Source organism: Typopeltis vanoorti, chromosome 4, assembly GCF_054136105.1.
Source record: "Typopeltis vanoorti isolate ZY-2024b chromosome 4, IOZ_Tvanoo_1.0, whole genome shotgun sequence".
NCBI lineage: Eukaryota > Metazoa > Arthropoda > Arachnida > Uropygi > Thelyphonidae > Typopeltis > Typopeltis vanoorti.
In genome coordinates, this window is record NC_143552.1 from 93,892,170 (window position 1) to 93,913,183 (window position 21,014).

At 36.0% G+C, this 21,014-nt stretch overlaps 1 protein-coding gene across 5 annotated transcripts in view; it reads left to right on the forward strand.

Moving 5' to 3' along the window:
- LOC150107502 (focal adhesion kinase 1-like) overlaps positions 1-21,014 on the forward strand; it is a 496,861-nt gene that overhangs the window by 97,041 nt on the left and 378,806 nt on the right. For all 5 annotated transcript variants that reach the window (XM_090391922.1, XM_090391925.1, XM_090391923.1 and 2 more), the window contains one exon: positions 19,958-20,133. In XM_090391922.1, the coding sequence (XP_090248048.1) occupies positions 19,958-20,133 (176 nt within the window). The remainder of the gene's footprint in view (positions 1-19,957; positions 20,134-21,014) is intronic.

Below are 21,014 nucleotides of genomic sequence, written 5' to 3' on the forward strand. Positions count from 1 at the left end.
TTGCCACATTAAATTGACATCCATTTTTCCTAGCCCAGTCCTCCAAACTATCCAAATCATCCTGTAAAATTTTGACATCCTGTGCACTCACAATTGCTCTACCCAACTTTGCATCATCAGCAAACAAGTGAACACTTCCTCTCAAATCCTTTCCTATATCATTGATGAACAAATTGAAAAGCAGTGGTCCAAGAACAGAGCCCTGCGGCACTCCACTAGTCACAAGACGTCTTTTTGACTCCACTCCTGAATAAGCCACTCTCTGGTATCTCTCCTTCAACCACCCTCCTATCCATCTTACCAACCCTATATCTATCCCCATCTGCTCCAGTTAACTGATTAGGGTTCCATGTGGTATCCTGTCAAAGGCCTTGGCAAGGTCCAGTAGTATCACTGTAAACCCATTTCCCCTATCCAGTTCAGCCGTCACTGTGTTATAAAACGTGAGCAAGTTACTGAGGCATTATCTACCCTTCACAAAACCATGTTGTCCCCCATACAATATCCCATTTTCATCTATCCAATCCTGTATTCTTTTCTTGACTAATTTCTCTAAGACCTTGACAATGATTCCTGATATGCTAATCGGTCGGTAATTTACAACAGCAGTCTTGGAACCACCTTTATGCAGTGGAATTATTTTCCCCTCCTTCCACCCGCTTGGGACTAACCCACACCCGAGACTCAAATTAAACAAAATGGTCAAGGGTACTGACAATTCTTTAGCTGCTTCTCGTACTACACGAGCTGGTATACCATCCAATCCTACAGATGTATTGACATTGAGGTTATGCAATAGACTACTTACCTCCACTTCATTCACCACAATTCCCGTATAATCTACTGGTTTATTCGTTTCTGCAATGTCACCACCTGGATGATATATTCTTGCAAAGTGCTCACTCAGTAACTCAGCTATCTCAACTGATTCAGTTACCTCCCTACCATCGGCATTCTTTAAAATCATTCTGCCATGTACATTTTTCCTTTTACTTGCTACATATCTAAAAAACTGTTTAGGATTCTCTTTAGCCTGCATGGCCAATGTTCTTTCATAATCCTTTTTTGCTTTTCTTACCACACTCGTTACCCTTCTGGCCTGCGCTTTATACCGTTCATGTGCCTGCCGGTCACCTTTCTCTTTAAATTCTCTCCATAGTTGTTTCTTTTTTTGCAGCTCAAGCTTAATGGTGTTATTCATCCATTTAACCCCTACTTGATTTATTATTCGAACTCTAGGTATACAGTCAGCCATTGCTTCATGCAAGCACTTCTTAACTACCTCCCATGCACTATCAACTTCTAGTCCTTGCAGTTGTACATGCCATGGCACTGAGCCAATCAAACTCCTAAGCTTGTCATACTTTCCTGCCCGATAATTCCACATGTACCCTGTCTTAATTGAAAATTCTACACCTTTAGCCACCTCCCAAGTCAAGACCCTATGATCACTCTCACCGATTGGTGGCAATGTGGTCATATTTGTTACAGCCAAATCCTCAGATGTAATTACTAGGTCAAGCACTCTCTGACCCCTAGTATTTTCCATTACATGCTGTCGCAGATAGTTATCCCTTAATAACCGCATAAAATCCAATTCCTTCCTCCCGTGTGTCCTCTCCTCACTCCAATCAATGCGACCATAGTTGAAATCTCCCATAATAATCACCCTCCTTCCACTCATTTCTTCTATTTGCTTGTGCATATTGTCACCACCATCTTTTCCATCACCTGGTCTATAGCAGCACCCAATTGTATATTTAGTTCTGCTAGCTACAATCTCACACCAAATGGCCTCAAATGTGCTCTTTTCTCTATCCTGCAATTCAACTTCTATTCTCCTTGGCTGTAGCTCATCAGCTATCATCAGCAATACTCCTCCCCCCATTTTATTCTCTCTGTCATTCCTGAACACACTATACCCATCACATTCAATCCCACTAGCTATATCATCTACAGTCAGCCATGTTTCACTAATACAATAACCTGTGGTCTGGAAGTGCCAACCATGGCCAAAAACTCTTCCTTCTTGTTCCTAATACTCCTAGTATTAGCGTACATGAATTTAAGACCCCATTAGCCCCAACCCTACCTTGATGCCTTATATTAACTATCCCACTCTGGTTTGTTGTCCTTATTTGCTCTAGCATATTATATTCATTCTTACATTCAACTGCCTCCCTAAGGACTGTATATCTACTCCCCCCCCCCCTTAACGAATCTAGTTTCCCTGAATTTTCACATCCACTACATTCAGTAACACTTTCTCAAGTCTTCTTACACCATAACCATTCAAATGCAAGCCATCCATCTTATATAGATCCTTTCGCCCATCAAACTCACTCTACACGTCCACAAATTCCACACCACTCGGCATACATAACCCACGCATAAAGTCATTCGAAATTATGGCCCTCCTTTTAAACATTTCACTGTTCATACCGTGGCAAAAGACTAATCATTCTAACTCTCTCACTCTTTTCTTTTGCTACCTAGTTTTGTTTATAAACATCCCGCGAACATCCATTAACTTTCACAAACATCCCTCCGTGGGAATGAATGTTTGTGATTGTCTCTGGAAATACTACTGGTGGCGGTTGGTGATAGATGGGGTTGATTTTTTTTTTTTTTTTGCTCGACGATGTGCGAGCCCTTTGTTAAAATTTCCATAGCCCACCACTGGTTACAGTCTCCGAAATGTAGTCAGCACCAAACAGTGGTAAAACTTGGGATACTGAGGCGGTCACTAGAAGAATCTGGATACCTTTTGATAATACATTCCGGTGGATCATTTTTTAATAGCAATGGATTACACTCCACAGCAGGAATATTGTGCACACATGCTGGCCAATCTCTGAAGATCTGTCATTCGTCCATAATGTCGGGTTCTCGGACAAAGTGCATTTCCATCCACGCGATCATGTAAATAAACAAACTTACAGGTTTCTTGAGACCTGAATCTGTTCAAGAGAAACTTTTTCATACTGAAGTCACTGCATGGTGTGTGTGGTTTCAGGCATAATTGGGGTCTATTTTATTGAAGAGGGTGGTGTAACCGTGACCTTGAATAGTGAACGCTACACCGAGAATATGTTGGTTCTGTTCACCCAGGATTTGCATAGGATGTATTATGTAAAAAAAAACATTTCATGCACAGTATTTCAAGAAAATTGAGCAACCTATTACACATTATGTGGTTAGAACCTGTTATCAGAACACTTCCTCAGGAGGCTTATTTCGTGGTTCACAGAATTCCCATATCCTACATGTTCTCCCGATCTCACATCACTTGATACTTTCGTTTGTGGGTATGTTGAAGGATTTGGTATTCCACCATGATTCACCTTGAAACCTTGATGAACTAAGCGTTAAATTACATGATATGTCCAGCAGATGTCCCAACCCTTGTTCTTTAAGATGACAGAGAAGCTATGAAAACTGTCTTGAAAGACGAGGTGTCCATTTCAAGCACGTAATCTACCATCGTTAATGTTTTATTTGACAAGGATTCCACTGATAGTTGTGGATGTACATATCATCATGTGTAAATACAGGGTGTTCGGGATAAATTTGACAGTTTCGTAAGGAAAAAGAAAATCTTCTTTGTATCTATTAAATTTAATGAATTGACAAAAAAACATTACAGGCAGAGTTAATTACAATACTATCAACAAGATTTACTCAAAATAACCACCATTAGCATCGATCACAGCTTCAATTCTGCTTCGGAACCTCGAACCAGCTGATGCTACAGTCTCCCTGGGAAGGGCCGCAAAAACTGTTTTAATTTTATCCATTAACTGGGCTTTTGTATTACTGGAAGTGCGATTGGTGTCTTTTTCAACTGCGCCCCATACAAAATAATCCATGGGGTTAAGGTCTGGGGAGTTTGGAGGCCAAACATTTGGACTGGTGAAGTCGTAGAAATTTTCAGACAACCATTTTTGACTTTTCTCAGAGGTGTGGCAAGGGGCCGAATCCTGCTGCCATACATACGGCCTACCATTGGCTACCCTTGTTATCCAGGGCTTGACTACAGTTAGCAACTCCACGAACAAAGCCCGAATTCCAATGCCAGGGTTCTTCAACACCTGTTCCTGCAGATTTGCGAGGAATTCTGCTGTACGAACGCAATCAGATCGTCTGCTAGGGATCTTTCTTCTTGCTACATCCTCGTAGTCACCATTGCAAGTCTCTAGTTCATGCCTGATTGTTTTTACTGTATTCAGGGAGCATTGGGCAGCAGTCATAATATCCTTATTTTGATGGCGAGCACGAATCATCATGATACAAGTTATTCTCTTCCATGATTCAGGTGGGTTCCAGCTATCCATCCTTTCTGACATCTTGTATATGAATGAAGAAGGGTCCAAACTTTTAAATGAAGAGAAGCGTGTGTTAATACATGTAACTTACGGAAAAATATAATTAATTATAAATATGTCAAATTTATCCCGAACACCCTGTATATATTTCTTTGTTAATAAACCCGTTTACTCCATAACATATATCATTGTAGTTATTCAGTACTTTTTTTTTTTTTTTTTTTTTTTTTTTTTTTTTTTTTTTTTGCACCATACTGTATTTACCTTTTTTCCTTGATGAAACAAGCTATTTTTCAACTGTGTTTCTTTGTGTTACAAATATTTGTAACACATACAGTTCTGTTGCTATCCCAGTTTTTATTTGTATTCAAATATATGAACTCATTCTTTCATATGCACTTTGAAAGATGTTATTTAAATTAAACTTCAATAGTTTGTGTAACTGTCAATAGTGTTCTTGGTATTTGGATTCATTATGAAGTGCATATGTATATCTTCATACCACTTATTAGTAAATATCATTCTTTACAAGCTTATATTCACAGAGTTCTATTCTTTAATTGATTCATATCAGTGACTCAAATAATCATGTCTCAGTTTGTGCAGTTTTTGGCTTCTCAGTGGAATGTAACTTGGATCAGAAGATGGGAAAAAAATAAAAAGTCCATTTTGATTGATTTTTCATATGGTGCTCATCTTTTTCATCAGGAGAAGGCTCATTGAGTGGTAGTGGTTTTATTGCAGACTAGATAAAGGCATACCTCAGTCATATGACATGTTAGGTTCCAGACAACTGTCGTATAGCAAATCATTTCACCCCCTCCATTTGTAGATGTATGTAATGGTTTAATGATGTATTTAAGTGCCTATATATGTGTAAAAACATAATAAGCCATTTATTTACATCAGATATGCAAATGAAACATTTTGAATGATTTTAGCAAATGAAAAATTTATTCTGAATAGTTTGGCCTAAGGGAACAACACCCCAACCAGTTTGGTCTTCAGTCTACACCATTAAAAGTGTTTCCATTTGGACAATGAGATTGTGACATTTATTGGTAACTGTAGTATTTATTAGTTAGTGCAGCACTTTTCACTTAATTACTTAGAACTTGGTTTATTAACAACTGTAACAGAGTAGTGCAAGGTAAGTTTAGCCTGTGGTCTCTCTCAGCATTTAATATGCCATCATTACTAAATTTAATCATTTTAATCTTATCATATAATAGGTTTCTGCTTCATCTTTTCAATGGTGCAACAGCACACTGCTTTGAATTTTATCTGCCATTATTAAAAACAATAAAATAAAATAGTTATAAACAGAGTTGATAATTCACAGTGAAATACTGAAAAAAAAAAGATGTAGTAAGCAGTGATGTCGTCAATAAACTGAATTCATGAATACTGCACATCGATTGACTCATGCTGCCACCATCATGTGGATAAAACCATTGTGTGAGGAAATGAGGCATCATAGAAACAGTATTTGTCATAATTGAAAGGGTTGTATGACTGGGTTGTTGTTAGGTCATAAGGCAGGGTCTTACTGTACTTGGATATTAGTTTGGCTTATTCTCAAGAAACTCTTTTATAAGAAAAATAGCAGTCTTTATGGTGGCTGAATGGCTGTTTGGTTTGCATTAGATCATAGGAATGCTAATTTTCCTTTCAGCCATCTTTATATAGCATGTTATTATCATATACATGCAGTGCTCAAATCTTATCTTTATTAACCAAATATTTTCCTTATCACAACTTGATTAGAGATTGTGATTATTTGCTATTAACTGTCCACATGTACTCATAAATTTATATAGCTGTGACAGTTTACTTCTTATAATAAATTCACAGGAACCTAGATATACTTGAAGTAGCTAATTAGCTTCAATTTCCATACTTGTTATATCATATCCCCTCTTCCTTTCCAATCTTTATTATTTCTAGAAGTCATTGTGCTTATTAGTTCTTCCAACCTTTGATAAGCACAGTGATTATCATTATTATTTTACAACAAATGAGAAATGGTTGTTACATTTCATTTAAGCTGTAGCGATGCATAGTTTTGTCATATTTTCTCCAAAATTGGCAAACTTTTTTCAGATTTGCAGTTAGTCTGTTAGAGTGCAAATAACTGATTGGTAGCAACCGTAATGCCTTGCTACCTTAATGTCTCTTCACTAAGTCTAAACTGTCTGACCTATGGCTCAGTTTTCATTGTGGTATGACTGATATATGTCTCTTAGTAGCAGCAGCAACATATTGGTAAATCCTCTAAAGTTATCAGTTTGTGGAGCAGTAGAAAACAATTTGATAAGCAAGGTATACTAGTATTATCAGCCATGACTGCTTGCCTTATACAAGTCCATTGTATAAGATCCACTCAAAGGGTGCATGCACACACACACATTCACATTCAAGTGTGTGCCCTTTGGGTGGATCTTATACTCCCTAAAGTGGAAAGACTCAGATTTGGATGTCATTTAGGATGTGAAGAAGTTTATAAGGACTTCTTAACTGAAGTTAGCCAGCCTCCTGTGCAGGTGCAGTTTTCTTTTCCATCCCCTGTATTTCCAAGAACACACAAAATTTATAGACAATGCACATGCATCATTACCTTTGGTTGAAACTCAAAACCAGCCAACCAGCTTTAACTTTCTCATTGATCATGTTTCTAAAAAACTATAAATATGTACTATTCTTCACTTTTATCCTTTTCACGATCATGAAGTGAAGTTACCCATGCATCAAGTATTGTCTAAACTCCATACTTTCCAGCTTGGAGCATGCAAGTAGGCTGTTGACTGCTGAAATGAACATTGTTTTAGAGAAGAAATTCCAATATCAAGCTGTATTTATTATTTTCATTGTTCATTTAGTTTCAGCTTGCAGATGCATTAAATTTGTTTTGTTCAGATGATATCTTGTACTTCCTGTCTCTAATGGGATGAGGGTAAATTCAATATGGTCAAATCCATCAAACATAGATAAAATCACAGTTCAGAAAACTAATCTGAACTGTGATTTTAATAGCAAACTTAATACTTGATGCTAAACATGGTAATAAACTAGTAGTTAGTTTATTGAAAGTTTTTTTTACTTGGTTATACTATAAATTAAAAATGCCAAGAAATTATATTCTTGGTTTCATCCAAGTGTAAGCAAACAAAGTTCATGACTGGTCTACTTGTATATATAGAGACTAATGACTTCATATCAATTGACTTAGTATCCCACAATGCAATGCACATAATCTTGGTGTCACTTCTGGATCTGGTTCCCACTGATGAGACCCCAATAAAGGTTGAAACCAGTCTAGGTAGTGGCTGTTCCCATAATGTATAGCATTTTTATACTTGTCTGCAAGGATATGTGCATTTCATTATGGGGATACTATGGCAATTGATGTGAAATCATTAGCCTGTATGTACAAGTAGCTCAGTCATGAAGTGACTTCACACGCCAACTTTGGTTGCTTAAACTTAGATCAAGGATGAAACCAAGAATATAATTTCCTAGCATCTTTAATTTATAGTAGCTAGTTAGTTTATTAGCTTATTGTTAGCAATAACTTCATTTTTGGTATCTCTGTTGTAATACCAGTTATAAAATTATACTCTAGATAATTTGGTAATTGAGATTTTTTAAAGTAATCTGTTTTTCTCCTAATATTAAAAAAAAAGTGTTAGTTTTAGGTAAATACAGTTTTTATACATTTGCTTATAATTGGTATCACAAAAATAGTGTGCCATATTTTCATGTCACTGTTTCTGGTGGCATCATCTTTTGTTTTCATTTTTATTTATTTTATTCTCAAAATGTTCATAACTGATACACAAATCTTTAATCAACAATTATAGTGGTATGGCAGCATGTTCATTTAGCAGAAGTAATACAGGATATCCAAAAATTACCTTGAAATTTTGATACTAAATAAAATATTTATTAACAAATAGAATTACCAATCAAGGAAATTTACACAGAAAATCCCACTTTTTTTAAAAAAAATTTTTATTATTAAAATAAAAGTTATGAACATTCAATATGAGCACCATTGGTGATTTGCAAAACAATCCAGGTAATAATCTAAATGCTGCCATGTACGCTGCAACATATCTACATCAATGTTTTCAGTAGAAGCTGTGATTCATGCCTTCAGATAATCAATATCTGTCATCCAAGTGTTTTGTACATGTGATCTTTTGATGAATTCTAAAAAAGAAAGAAATTACAGGGTGTGATATCAGGCAATCTAGGCAGCCAGTGCATAGCACTTGCCTGTTTGGGAACGTCTTATTCAGAGATTCATGGATTGAAGGCCCAATGTGCTGGTATTTATGTAATCTTGCTGAAAGATGATATATGGTTGCAGTTCTTCCACTTGTGGATAGACAAAGTGTTTTAGCATGTCTAGAAAAATGTTCAAGGTTGCTTTTGGTTCATTGAAGAAAAAGGGTGCATGCAACAGGCCAGACTACACATTAAGTTTTGGACCTGGATCTGGTGGGGGGGGGAGAAAAAAACTTGGTATTTACAGTAACTTAATGAGTTCCCCTGTAAAATGGGACAATCCCATATCTTTACACCTGATTGACTATTTATATTCAATAAAAGTTGTAAAGATAATTTTTGGACAACACCCTGTAAGTCAGAATCTTCATTATACTGAATATTATTTGGGCAATCAACTATAAATAATTAGTTATTTAAAGCAGACCAAGATTTATAAAAACAAACTAATTCATCACTTTTTCTACTAATTCTCTAGATTTTAAATGATATAAAGGCATTAGTCAGTCAACAATTTGCCATTTTTGTTTCAGTGGAATCATTTGCATAGTCACAACATTTCAGAATTATGTATAGCAATAATACTAGTTGAATGTTACTTAATAAAATTTGGTATTTGGATGTATACTTGCAAATTTTGGTTAATTCAGATCATATGACTTAGCAAAATGATTTCAGCTGATAGAAAAATTTCAGTACTGGCTGGATTTCATAGAGTTTAATGAAGTTTGGTTTATATCATCATCGTCATCGATTTCCTGATACGTATCCCCAAGGGTTGTTCAGGTTACTATGACAGCACTACATTATTAATCTCAAATCAATCTGTTACTTGTGAGCACTCTAGTATTGTCCTATCTAACATTTTGTGCTTCTAAGGCACTTCTGATTGAATCAGTCTGCCAAGATCTTGGTCTTCCTCTGGGTCTTTTTATCCATTTCTTTTTGATCTTCTCCTCTTCTGGTACTGTTTCTTCAACTGCATCTTCTATTGCCTTCATTACTCCTTTCACTCTTAGATTTGAATTTTTTTCTTTGTCCACACTTTTAAGTTTCTCCTCTAATACTGTTTTGCACCTTCTTCCTATTTCTGCTGCACTTGTTCTTGCTCTCTTCGTTTCTGATGATGGGATTTATATTTTCTTTTTTGATTTCAACTTGATGTTTGCAGTCACTAAACTATGATCCAAGTCTATATCCGCTCCTTGAAAAGTTCAACACTGCTGTACTGATGTTATCCATCTTCTTTTAATCATAATCATATCAGTCATGTTCTGGTTTTCCTATCATTTGATCGGCACGTCCATTTTCCACACTCCTTTTGTTGGAATCTTGTGTTACAGATCATCATATCATGGTCCACAGCAAATTTTTTCACCTCGCTCATTTCTTTCTCTGAAACCATATTTTCCCATGACTCTTTCCCAACCATCATTATATATTCCGACTTTGGCATTCCAATCTCCTTCAATAATTAGTACATCTTGTTTTGGTATTGTTTCTATTGTCTCTGTCAGATCTTTGTAAAATAAGTCAATATCCTCATCTGTGCTGTCAGATGTGGGTGCATATATCTGGACTATTTATATATTAAATGGTTTTGCTTGAAATTTTGCTGCTATGATTTGTTCATTGACTGGTTTGTAGCCTGAGAGTGCCTTTCTAGCTTTTTTTTTTTTTTTTGTTAAGAAGGAAACCTGCTTCATGCTTGGTGTCATGCCTTGACCACATGATTTCGCATCTATTTATCTTTCCTGCTGATGTCCATCGCAACTCCGTCAGTCCTAGTATATCACACCGATATCTCTTCATTTCCTCGCGAAGTAATTCTAGTTTTCCTGTTATCCAAAATGTCCATACATTCCATATTCCTACTGATAATAGTTCTGTTAGTTTCTGTTTCCTTTCGGTATCCCACTTTTCGAACCAACCCCCGATTGCTCTATTCGTATCGCAGACCTTGTTAATCCAGGGGCGACATCAGAACTGGCATGTCGTAGCTGTTAATTGTATATGCATCAGATAACAATCCTGTTTTTTCTTTATGGTCAGAGCATCGACACTCATCTGACCGACCCTCCTCCTTTATCCAGGAACAGGAAAGAGAACCCTAAAGATTCCATGGCGGCTTTTTGCTGTCCTTCCTGGCAAATCAGAATTAACTTACAGCAGATTATTCAGTTCCTTAAACGGCTTACGTTCATCATTAGATCCCGAAACATTAATGGTTGACTTTGAGAAAGCAACTATCAATGCTTTTTCTAACATATTTACATCAACAGTTATGACAGATTGTTTATTTCATATGATACAAAATCTATATCGCAAAATTGTTGCCATTGGTTTTAAGTTACACTATCAGACAGATGCTGAATTCAACACGAAAATTAAATGCTTCACAGCATTAGCATTTTTTTCCAATGAGTGATGTTACTGATGGATTTGTTGAATTGACAGTCCACAGCAAAAAGTTAATTATTTATGCAGCATTTCTTTTAATTTGCACAATTTTTAAATGATTTCATTATGTTATGTATCACTGACATTCACCTTAATAAAAATTGGCCTTTTTAATGAATTTATAATACCTTTATCATCCGTTGATTATTTACAAAAATTAATGCAAAATATCTTATGGCGAAAATGTCTTACGGCTTAAATGTTTACGATGCAAATGTTGTGCCGAATTTTCCTATGGCGAAAATGTTTACGCCGAATTTTCCTAGAACCCAGTTCACTCCCCTAATTTTTCTCCTCCCTCATATCTGTGGTCTCTAGTCTTTGATCAAGTGCTTTATTTCTAACCCAACTCTCAGATCCATAACTTAAAACTGGTTTCAACATGTCTTGTATACTGCTAGTTTGGTGATTTGGCTATTTTGCTCTTATTCCATATAAATTTATTCAGCTGGCTACCCACCATACCAGCTTTGCTTACACTGTTGTCTATTTCCAGATTTAACCTGTCATCTTCACTAAAATCTGGGCCTAATTAGCTGAAATATTTTACTTGTTCTATAAGATCTCCATTCAGAATACAGCCAAAGTTTTCTATGCACCTGCCTATTTTCTCAGTTTTGGTGTCTTTCTATTGCTGATTTTCATGCCAAATTTGTTATAGCTGTTATTCAGTTTAGTTAGTGAATCCTGGAGACTTGCACTAGATTTGTTTTAGGAGTACAACATCATCTGCTTAAAGCAAAGAGCTAAGTTTGACATCTCCAATTCTAATATCAGGCTTGATGCCACTTTCCTTCACAATGTGATCAATAAGCGTGGTGACAATGTGTATCCTTGTGTTACCCCTGATTTAACATCAAACCATCCTGTATTTCCTTCAATTCTAACTGCTGACTGACAACAAATATAGACTATGTATTGGTCTGTATAATGTTCTGTTCATGTTTGGTTTTTATGATCTCTAAATAGTAAGATGCTGGGAATGCTTTCTTTAGAATATTTTATTCATATTAAATAGAACATTGACATGTTTTGCAGCGTCATCAGGATGAATACCTAGATAACAAATGTAAACAAAATCTCAGAAAACAGTCATGAATTTTAAACATAAATCATTTCAGAATTCAGAGTAAACTCATATACATGACTTGCCTAACATATGTCATTTGTAGTTTGTTGTTTCACTTAGGTTGTAGGTTATTATTGACAGAAAGATCTGATTTATTGCAAGAATTGAAGAATAACTTCCAAATGTCATGTAGAAAATGATCCTGATTTCAGACTGCTGTGCATGTGTATATCCTCATTGCACACTGCTTGGAAAGAAATCAACAGACATTCCTATGGGCATGGTGCATCATGCCACATAATGAGTCATGTGTTTATGCTGGCTATAAACACACGACTTGTTTGTTTGAATTGGAGGAATATGATGTTCTCAAGTCAGTGCAACTGTGTTCGGGTGAAATGGCTGCAAAAAAGGAACTGACTCAGTTTGAATGAAGCATTGTGATAGGATGCTGTGTTGTTGCAGGCCTACCTATAGCAGATTGTTGGCAAATTGGGCCATCCCCAGTCAACAGTCAGAGATACCATACTGAGATAGAAGCACAAGGAATCATCTGCAAGTGCTACCCTAGTGGACAACTCGCCACACTCACTGAACATGACTGTAGGGTGCTGTGAAGGATAATATGTAAAAACTGCCATTCATCTGCTGACACTTTGAATGTGGAGTTCCAGGCATCGACTGGAACGTGAATCTGCACAAAAACATTCAGAATTGAGGCTCACAACATGGGTTTCCATGGTAGGACTGCAATATACAAGTCCCACATTACCTGAACTGAACCGAACTGACATGCAGCATTCCCTTTGGTAATGCAGAGAGTTTGTAGTTGGCTGGAAGCTTGAAAAGCTGTGTTATGGCGCTACAAATCATGCTAACACCCTCTACTGAGCAGATGGATAGGTGTGGCGTATGCCAAGTGAATGTCTCTTACCACAGTGTGTAACCACAACTATGAAATTCAGAAGCAGCAGTGTGATGGTATGGTTCAGTTTTTCCTCGTTTGGCCTCAGACCTCTGTTTGTGTTGCCATGAACACTGTACTCAGAGAAGAATCTGAACATTCTGGACAATGCAATACTTCCTGTTTTGTGGCATTTCTACGGAACTGACTATTGTCGCTTGTCTCTTTCAGCAAAACAGTGCATTGTGTCTAAGACTGTTACTGTAACTGCGTGGTCTGTGGTCGTGAATGTCACCATACTTGATTGGCCTTCACAGAGCCATGATCTCAGCACTATTGAACATGTATGGGATGAACTGGAGCATTGGGGGAGGTCAAGGGACATCCACTGCACAACAGTCCATGACCTCATTACATGCCTACAGGAAGAATGGTTCAAAATTCCCATTGATTGCTATCGTATGATTGTGGGAAGTATTCCCTGTAGGATTGCTGCAGCCATCACAGTGAAAGCAGGTCCAGCATCTTATTCAGGTGGGTGTCATGGCTATTTGTTCCTCACACTGTAGTGTCCACTGACTTCTTTCCAAGCAGTGTACAAATATAAGTTAGGAAGTTATTTTCAAGATAAGTTATCAAAGCTAATGACCAATCTTGTTTCACAATGTTCTGTGAAGATATAAGCAATCTCTTTATTTGTGAACAGCATCATTGTAGTCTTTACATTCCTGAATTGGATTGGTCATTGGCTTAGATATTTTATCTTGAAAAGAACTTATTATTTTGTCTTTTCAAGGAATTTAGTGAGGTATTCTCATATGGCCATCTGAAATGGAACTAAAGTTCTCCTCACCTTGTATGATTGAAGGTCAATCACGCAATACATGAGATCTTTCCTCTTCACCAATCACCTATGAACTGTGCATTACATGTATGAATCTGCTTTCAGCTCTGAGAGGTGTTTCTGTTTTTAAAAACACATACTTTTTGTGATCTTGATTTTTTTTTGCTTTTTATCTAGTTATTCATGATTATGCTTCCAGATAATTATTAGGGGTGTTAAGGGTCAAAGCTGTATAACTGATAGGAGACTTCCACATAGCCTTTGAAGGAATGCAGACAACCGACCAGGGCTTCTGACCTAATGTCCAATCCTTACCTTCTCGTGGTGCACCCTGTTGAGTATTTACCTAAATACTGAATGAATGAGGATGGGCTGGCAATTTGGGATTAAGCCGAACAAATTGTATTCTAATTGGCTTAAACTAATATACAAAATGATGGTACAACATGACAAAATTTTATGCCGGCTAGTGTGTCACCCGGTTAAACAAGCCCCCACCCCCCCCCCCCCCCCCCCCCCCCCCGTTTTTGCCAGTGAACCAGGGCGAACAGCGAAAAGTCAGCTACTGGAACAAATGTGAAAGCACATCCCAACTCAACATCACCAGAGTTAAAGATCAGTACTATCAACATAAAAAGCCTGAATGGCAAAGAAATGGAGCTAGCTGAGGAATTAGATAAGTACCAGATCGACATAATAGGAGTGACCGAAACAAATAAGACAAAAACTGGTGAGATCTTTCTGAGCAATAAATACAAAATGTTATATTCAGGCAATGACAATCGAGGAAAAGAAGGGGTAGCCATAGTATTCAACACTAAATACGAGGCTAATCTTCTTGAATTGCTGACAGTCTCAAGTAGAGTGATGTGGGCAAATATTAGAATGGGAAACTGGACAATGAGACTTATTTGTGCCTATGGTCCCATAGAAGGCTCTGCTAAGGTAGAAGTGGAGGAATTTTTTGAGGATCTAGAGAAAGCTACTGACACGATGAAAAAGGAAAAGTTGGTCCTTGTTGGGGATCTAAATAGCAGAGTAGGAAGTAATTGTCAGACATACAAAAATGTTTTGGGAAAATTTGGAGAAAAAAGCAAAGCTAATAATAATGGCAAATACCCGTTAGATTTCTGCTCGGGACATGGACTGATTATTACTAACACCATGTTCCAACTTAAATTCACCTGGAGAGAAGAGGCAAGCAATAAGAAAAGTCTCATTGAATATGTTGTTGTTGATAGTGATGTTTTATCCCTCATGCAGGACAGCAAAGTGTACAGAGGATTTCAAATTGGAAGCGATCACTATTTAGTCTTGAGCAGGATAAAATTGAATTTCATATTGAAAGAATGATATGTAAGAAAGTTTTTAAAGAGAATAAAAGTTGAGCAGCTCTCAGATATGCACTGTAGACTAAAATACACAAAGATTATTGAAGGAAAAATGAGAAAGTTTGAAAACAGGAACCAAACCTTTGAGATTCAGTGGCAAGTCTTGAAGAAAACCCTGATTGGTTCAGCTAGAGAGGCATGTGTTGAGGTTGTCTGCAAGGATAGAAAAATCAGAATTCCATGGTGGTCATAGGAAGTTAAAGAAGCAGTGAAGGAAAAGAAGAAAGCATATCAAAAGTTCCTGGCAAATAAGTCAGTTTTTGCTCTTAGAGAATACAGAGACAAATGTAAGAAAGCTAAACACCGTGTAAAACTAGCTAAATAAAAGTCATGGGAGGACTTTGGCAAGAACATAGAAAATAAATATCAAGAAGGTGGTAAGATATTCTGGAGGTTGTTGAAGAATCTTAGAAATGGAGGAAAGAGTGCTGTAAAAGGAGTTAGAGATGATAAAGGTGACGTGAAAAGGGATAAAAAGATATCCTTGAAGTATGGAGTAATTTACTTCGAAAAAGTGCTAAATGAAACAAGCAGTGATAGCTCAGTGGTAAAAAACATTCAACAGGCATACAGTCAGGAATACATATCCATACTTGAAGTAGAAAAAGCCATCAAAGGCCTGAAATGTGGAAAGGCAGCAGTAGTAGATGATATTCGACCAGAAATGCTGAAATATGATGGTATAAAAGTCTTACAGTGGCTGCACTGCTTAGTTCAGAAGGCCTGGACAGAGGGACGAATTCCTGATGATTGGAGTAGAGCTCTAATAGTACTCATATATAAAAAAGGGAAATAAAACTGAATGTGAGAATTACAGAGGTATTTCCCTACTGAGTGTTCTTGGTAAGATATATGCAAGTATACTTGAGAATCTGTTGAGAAGAATTGTCGAAGAAAAGCTTGGTGAACTAGCTGGATTCAGGCCATATAGAGTCTGTCAGGATCAGATCTTCACTTTACGACAATTAGTTGAGAAAGCATAGGAATATAACAAAGATCTGTATTTAAGTTTTGTTGATCTGGAAAAAGCATACGACAAGGTGCCAAGAGAGAAGCTATTCAATACACTACAGTTATATGGTGTCAATGGGGCAATATATCAAGCAATACTTAGTCTTTATTTGAGTTGCAAGTTAGCAGTTAGTATTGAAGGAAGTACAGGAAGATGGTTTAATGTTAATCTGGTGTGAGACAAGGATGTACATTATCTCCTCTGTTATTAATTATCTATATGGATCACATTATGAAGCAAAGTGGTATTAAACATGATATCAGAATTGGAGATGTTAATGTCAGCTCTTTGCTTTATGTGGACGATGTTATACTTCTAAATAAATCCGCTACAAGTTTGCAAGATTCCCTGACTAAATTGAATAACTGATGTAATAGATATGGTATGAAGGTCAGCAATAAAAAGACAAAGACAATGAAAATAGGCAGAATCAGTGAAAATGTCAACTGTGTTTTGAATGGGGAACCTGTGTAACAAGTAAAACATTTCAGCTACTTAGGCACAATTTTTAGTGAAGATGGTAAATTAAATATTGAAATAGACAACAGAATTAACAAAGCTGGTATGGTAGGAAGTCAATTGAATAAATTTATATGGAATAAGAGAGAAATTAGTCAAAACACTAAATTAGCTAACCCGAGAGCTGTGTTAGAAGTAAAACAAACACTTGACCAAAGACTAGAGACTGCAGATTTGAGAGTTCTGAGAAAGAAATACAAACTTATTTAATACTGACCATTTACAAACAAACTTACATTATAGCCTACCAGTTTCGCCAGCACACTGTTTGGTTTTTCAAAGCGTTTACGGAAAGACATAAAAACTAGTAAATGCAAATTGAAAGGAACATAAATAACTTTGTAAACCAACAAGTAGCTAAGGTTAATGGTCAGTATTAAATAAGTTTGTATTTTAATTATAAAACGACCAAATATGTTTAGTTTAAACAGTTTAATGAAACACAAAGTTCAGTGCATGGAAAGAGAAAAATGCAGAGAGGCCAAACTTTTGAACCACCTAACGTTCCTTAAACGTTGCAGGGAATTCTCCATCATTCCAAAGTTCCTCATAGTCAGAGGTTATATCAACTCTATATCAGCTAAAAAAATTTATCTACGCACTTCATTGATTTGCACTGGTAAGAGAAACGATTCAACACACGAGGTATGAACTAAATAAAAGTAATATTAATTGCCGTCAGTTCTTTGATGACATTTCAATAATTTGGAATATACCATATGGAATCAATTAGATCAAATGATACAATGCAGTTATGAAAAAACTTTCAAACTTTATAAGGACAAACAAATGAGGAAATTCAATGAACTTTACAAGAAAAAATATCAGACACAAAACAACCTCCCTAACGACAAAGTGATTTTTAATTTGTCAAATCATAGTCTCACAAAAAATGAATCTGACATTCTCAAAAAAGGTTTTAACTTTGCGATTACGCCCAAATACGTTCCTAAAATGGATTTCATGTGTGGAATTGAAAAAGGCCTATATCCACTACAGCAAAACGTAGCCAACATTATTAGATTCAAAAGTACGATAATCCTAGCCAAAGCAAACAACCTATTCTCAACACGTCTCCTTTTGATAGAAAGGCAATTCTCAATTTGAAGAAAAACAAAGATATCATTATTACAAAGACTGATAAGGGAAATTCTACAGTTATCCTTAACTCTAAAGATTATTATGATAAGTTAACTGTATTACTATCAGACAACTCCACCTATAAGATCCTAGACAGAGACCCCCACAATAAAAAATCATAATGAAACAAACCAACTAATCAGTTCTGAGAAAGATTAGGGGTGTGAACAGATGGCATCAATGGCAATATCATATTAAAAACGAGGATATTAGGAAAGAACTTGACATTGTCCGCATCCAGGAATGCGTTAGCAGAGCTAATCTCAGGTGGAATGTCACTTGAACAGAATGGATGAGGAAAGATTAGCAAAACAAGTGCTGCCAAGTTGGCAGGAAAACGACCGAGAGGAAGACCAAGATATAGATGGATTGATACTGTACGAAGTGCATTAGACGATAGGATAGAAATATAAGATCTGATAATGTTGCAGTCTTGACAAGTAACAGACTGATTTGGAGGAAAATTGTAGATGGGAAGTTAGTAATGATGTAGATTTTTCATGTAGTACTATCATATCCTGTACATCCCTTGAGGGTACATGTCAGGAATTTGATGATGATGATGTAATTAATCTGAATAAAAGTATTGTAACAAGTATTTCATTTAGCCTACTGTTTTACAAGCTGTCATCATAATTTCCTTCAACATTTTATGATCTCTGTTAGAGATCATAAAGTGTTTCCTAAATACACCAAAATTTGATAACCATCAGCTTTACAGTATTAGTGGATTTATAGTAGATTCCAGAAGAAGAAAAACGAGGCCGAGGACGTCCTAAAAGAAGGTGGAGACCTTCTTTTAGGACATTCTCGACCTCGTTTGAACTGTCAAAATTTGTTGGGAAAAATTGGTCAACCATTGCCAAGAACAGAGAAAGTGGAAAGAACTGGAGGAGGCCTTCGTCCAGCAGTGGACAGAAAATGGCTGAAAAGAAGAAGTGGAAATTATTTTTATTCACCAGAATGAATGAATTTTTACTCACTGTGTATTGTTATTGAAGACTGGAGGGAAAAACATCCCCCCCCCCACACACAGACCCAAACAAAGCCAAGTAGAATTTTTATTTTATCACATGGTACAGAGACAATCGAAGTCTGTATACTACATTTGGTGACAAAGTAATTAGTATAATTAGACAGCTGGAATGAAAATGATGCTGTATAATTAAAACCACTTCTCTTCCTGCAGACACTGTATTCTGTGTAGATAGACACAAAACAAAGAAGTTCAATTGTAGTGCTAAATGAAGTAACTAAATACAATGTCCTGACAGCATATTTCAAATTCTCAGCTGCAGAAAGTATGCGGGTTATTGTTTATAATGCAATCATGGATGCAAACCTGACATAAAACAAACTTCAGTAACAAATAAATATATATATATATATAACGTAATGTGAAATCAGATAATTACATTTGATATTTTCTGTATCAAGGCATTTCAGAAATACTAACTTTCGAAATAAAACTTTGCCAAAAAAATTTAAACTGGCATGCCATATATTGAAACCTAAAAATGTGCTGCCCAATGCAGAAGGAATACATCAAACCGAGTGTAGAGTTTCTTTCTCTTGCTTGTGAGATATTGGACTGTGTCTCATTTGCAACATATGCATGCGAGACACAGCCAGTTGTGAACATGTTAATTTAAATGCTTATTAGATTATAAATTGTTAAGCCATCTTTCAAACAGAACCTTTGCACAAGTAATGATAGCTCTAGCTAATTTTACCAAGAGATGAAAATAAATAACTTAAGTATTTTGAAGATTGAGGCATGTGAATAATTGAAAGCTATATTTTAAGAATCTTAAACAGAGAGTATCTTTAAATAGTCAGTGTATAGAATATCTTTGATAGATGAAATGTTTTTGAGTACCATGTATGGATCTGTTGTATTAATAGTTAAAACTTCAAGCTCTTATTTAGTTTTGTTGTGTTTACTTGGATTCAGCTCCATATTTGAAATTCCTTACATAATGAAAAAAAAATTTAAATTTCAGGATGTTGTCCATTTAGTGACTAGTAGATTATCAGATGTTCCTCGTCCATATGAAAATCTTTATGCTATTAGACTTAATCATACTCTGTCAGGGGCAATATACTGGCTTCATGCAGAAACTACTATGTGCAGTGTTGTTGAAAAATATCAACTACAGCAGCCATTCGATGAATGGAGGTGAGTAGTTTATTCATGTGCTTTGTAATTTTGAATTGCAAATATGTACTTCATGAAGAATTATAAATTTCTTTTACATAATACTCTGGATTAGAGATAGATGTAGAAAGTTTTTTTCTCACTTAGGTTACTAGTTAAATTACACTTACCAAGAAATTATATTGTTTGATCCATCTTCACCCATCTGTAATCCAGAGTATTTTAATAATAAGGTGATACACCTTTTTTTTACTACTTGCATATGGAAAATATATGACTTATGCATTAATTCAGCCTGGGTATTTCCTCTGGGTCTTGCTCCCACTGATGAAACCTTAATAAAGGTTGCATTTGGCCAGAGTGAACCTTCGTATAATGCTGTACATTACAGGAAGATGTGCACTTTACATTATGGGATACTAAGGCAATTGATGGGAAGGCATTAGCTTTGTTTTGTTTGAATATTGGAATACTGTAAGCTTGCATAATAAATTATAAAAATGGAAGAGAACTCATGTTAAAACTTATTTAATTGTAGAATTTTCGCCAAGTTTCATAGGCATCTTCATATCGAATTACAGAGCAGCAATCAAACAATAACAGACAGTTCTAAAAAGTGCTGCTGACTTAGTAGCTAATGTAAGATATCTAAAATGGTTAATAATTTCCTAAGTATATATGTGAAGTTGGGAAATTTAGGAAAGCAGATTTAAAAGATACTATTTCCCATAAAGGAGATAGATGTAACCCACTAGATCTGTTTAAGTTAGGACAGTAGAGTAATGCTTCACATGGTTCTTTATAAATACTTTCTATGAGGAAACAACTTTTATGAAGGACTCTTGTCTTGTTCCATTGAACTCTATGTTCAGTGCAGATAGCATGTGCAGCAAGCAAGTCCA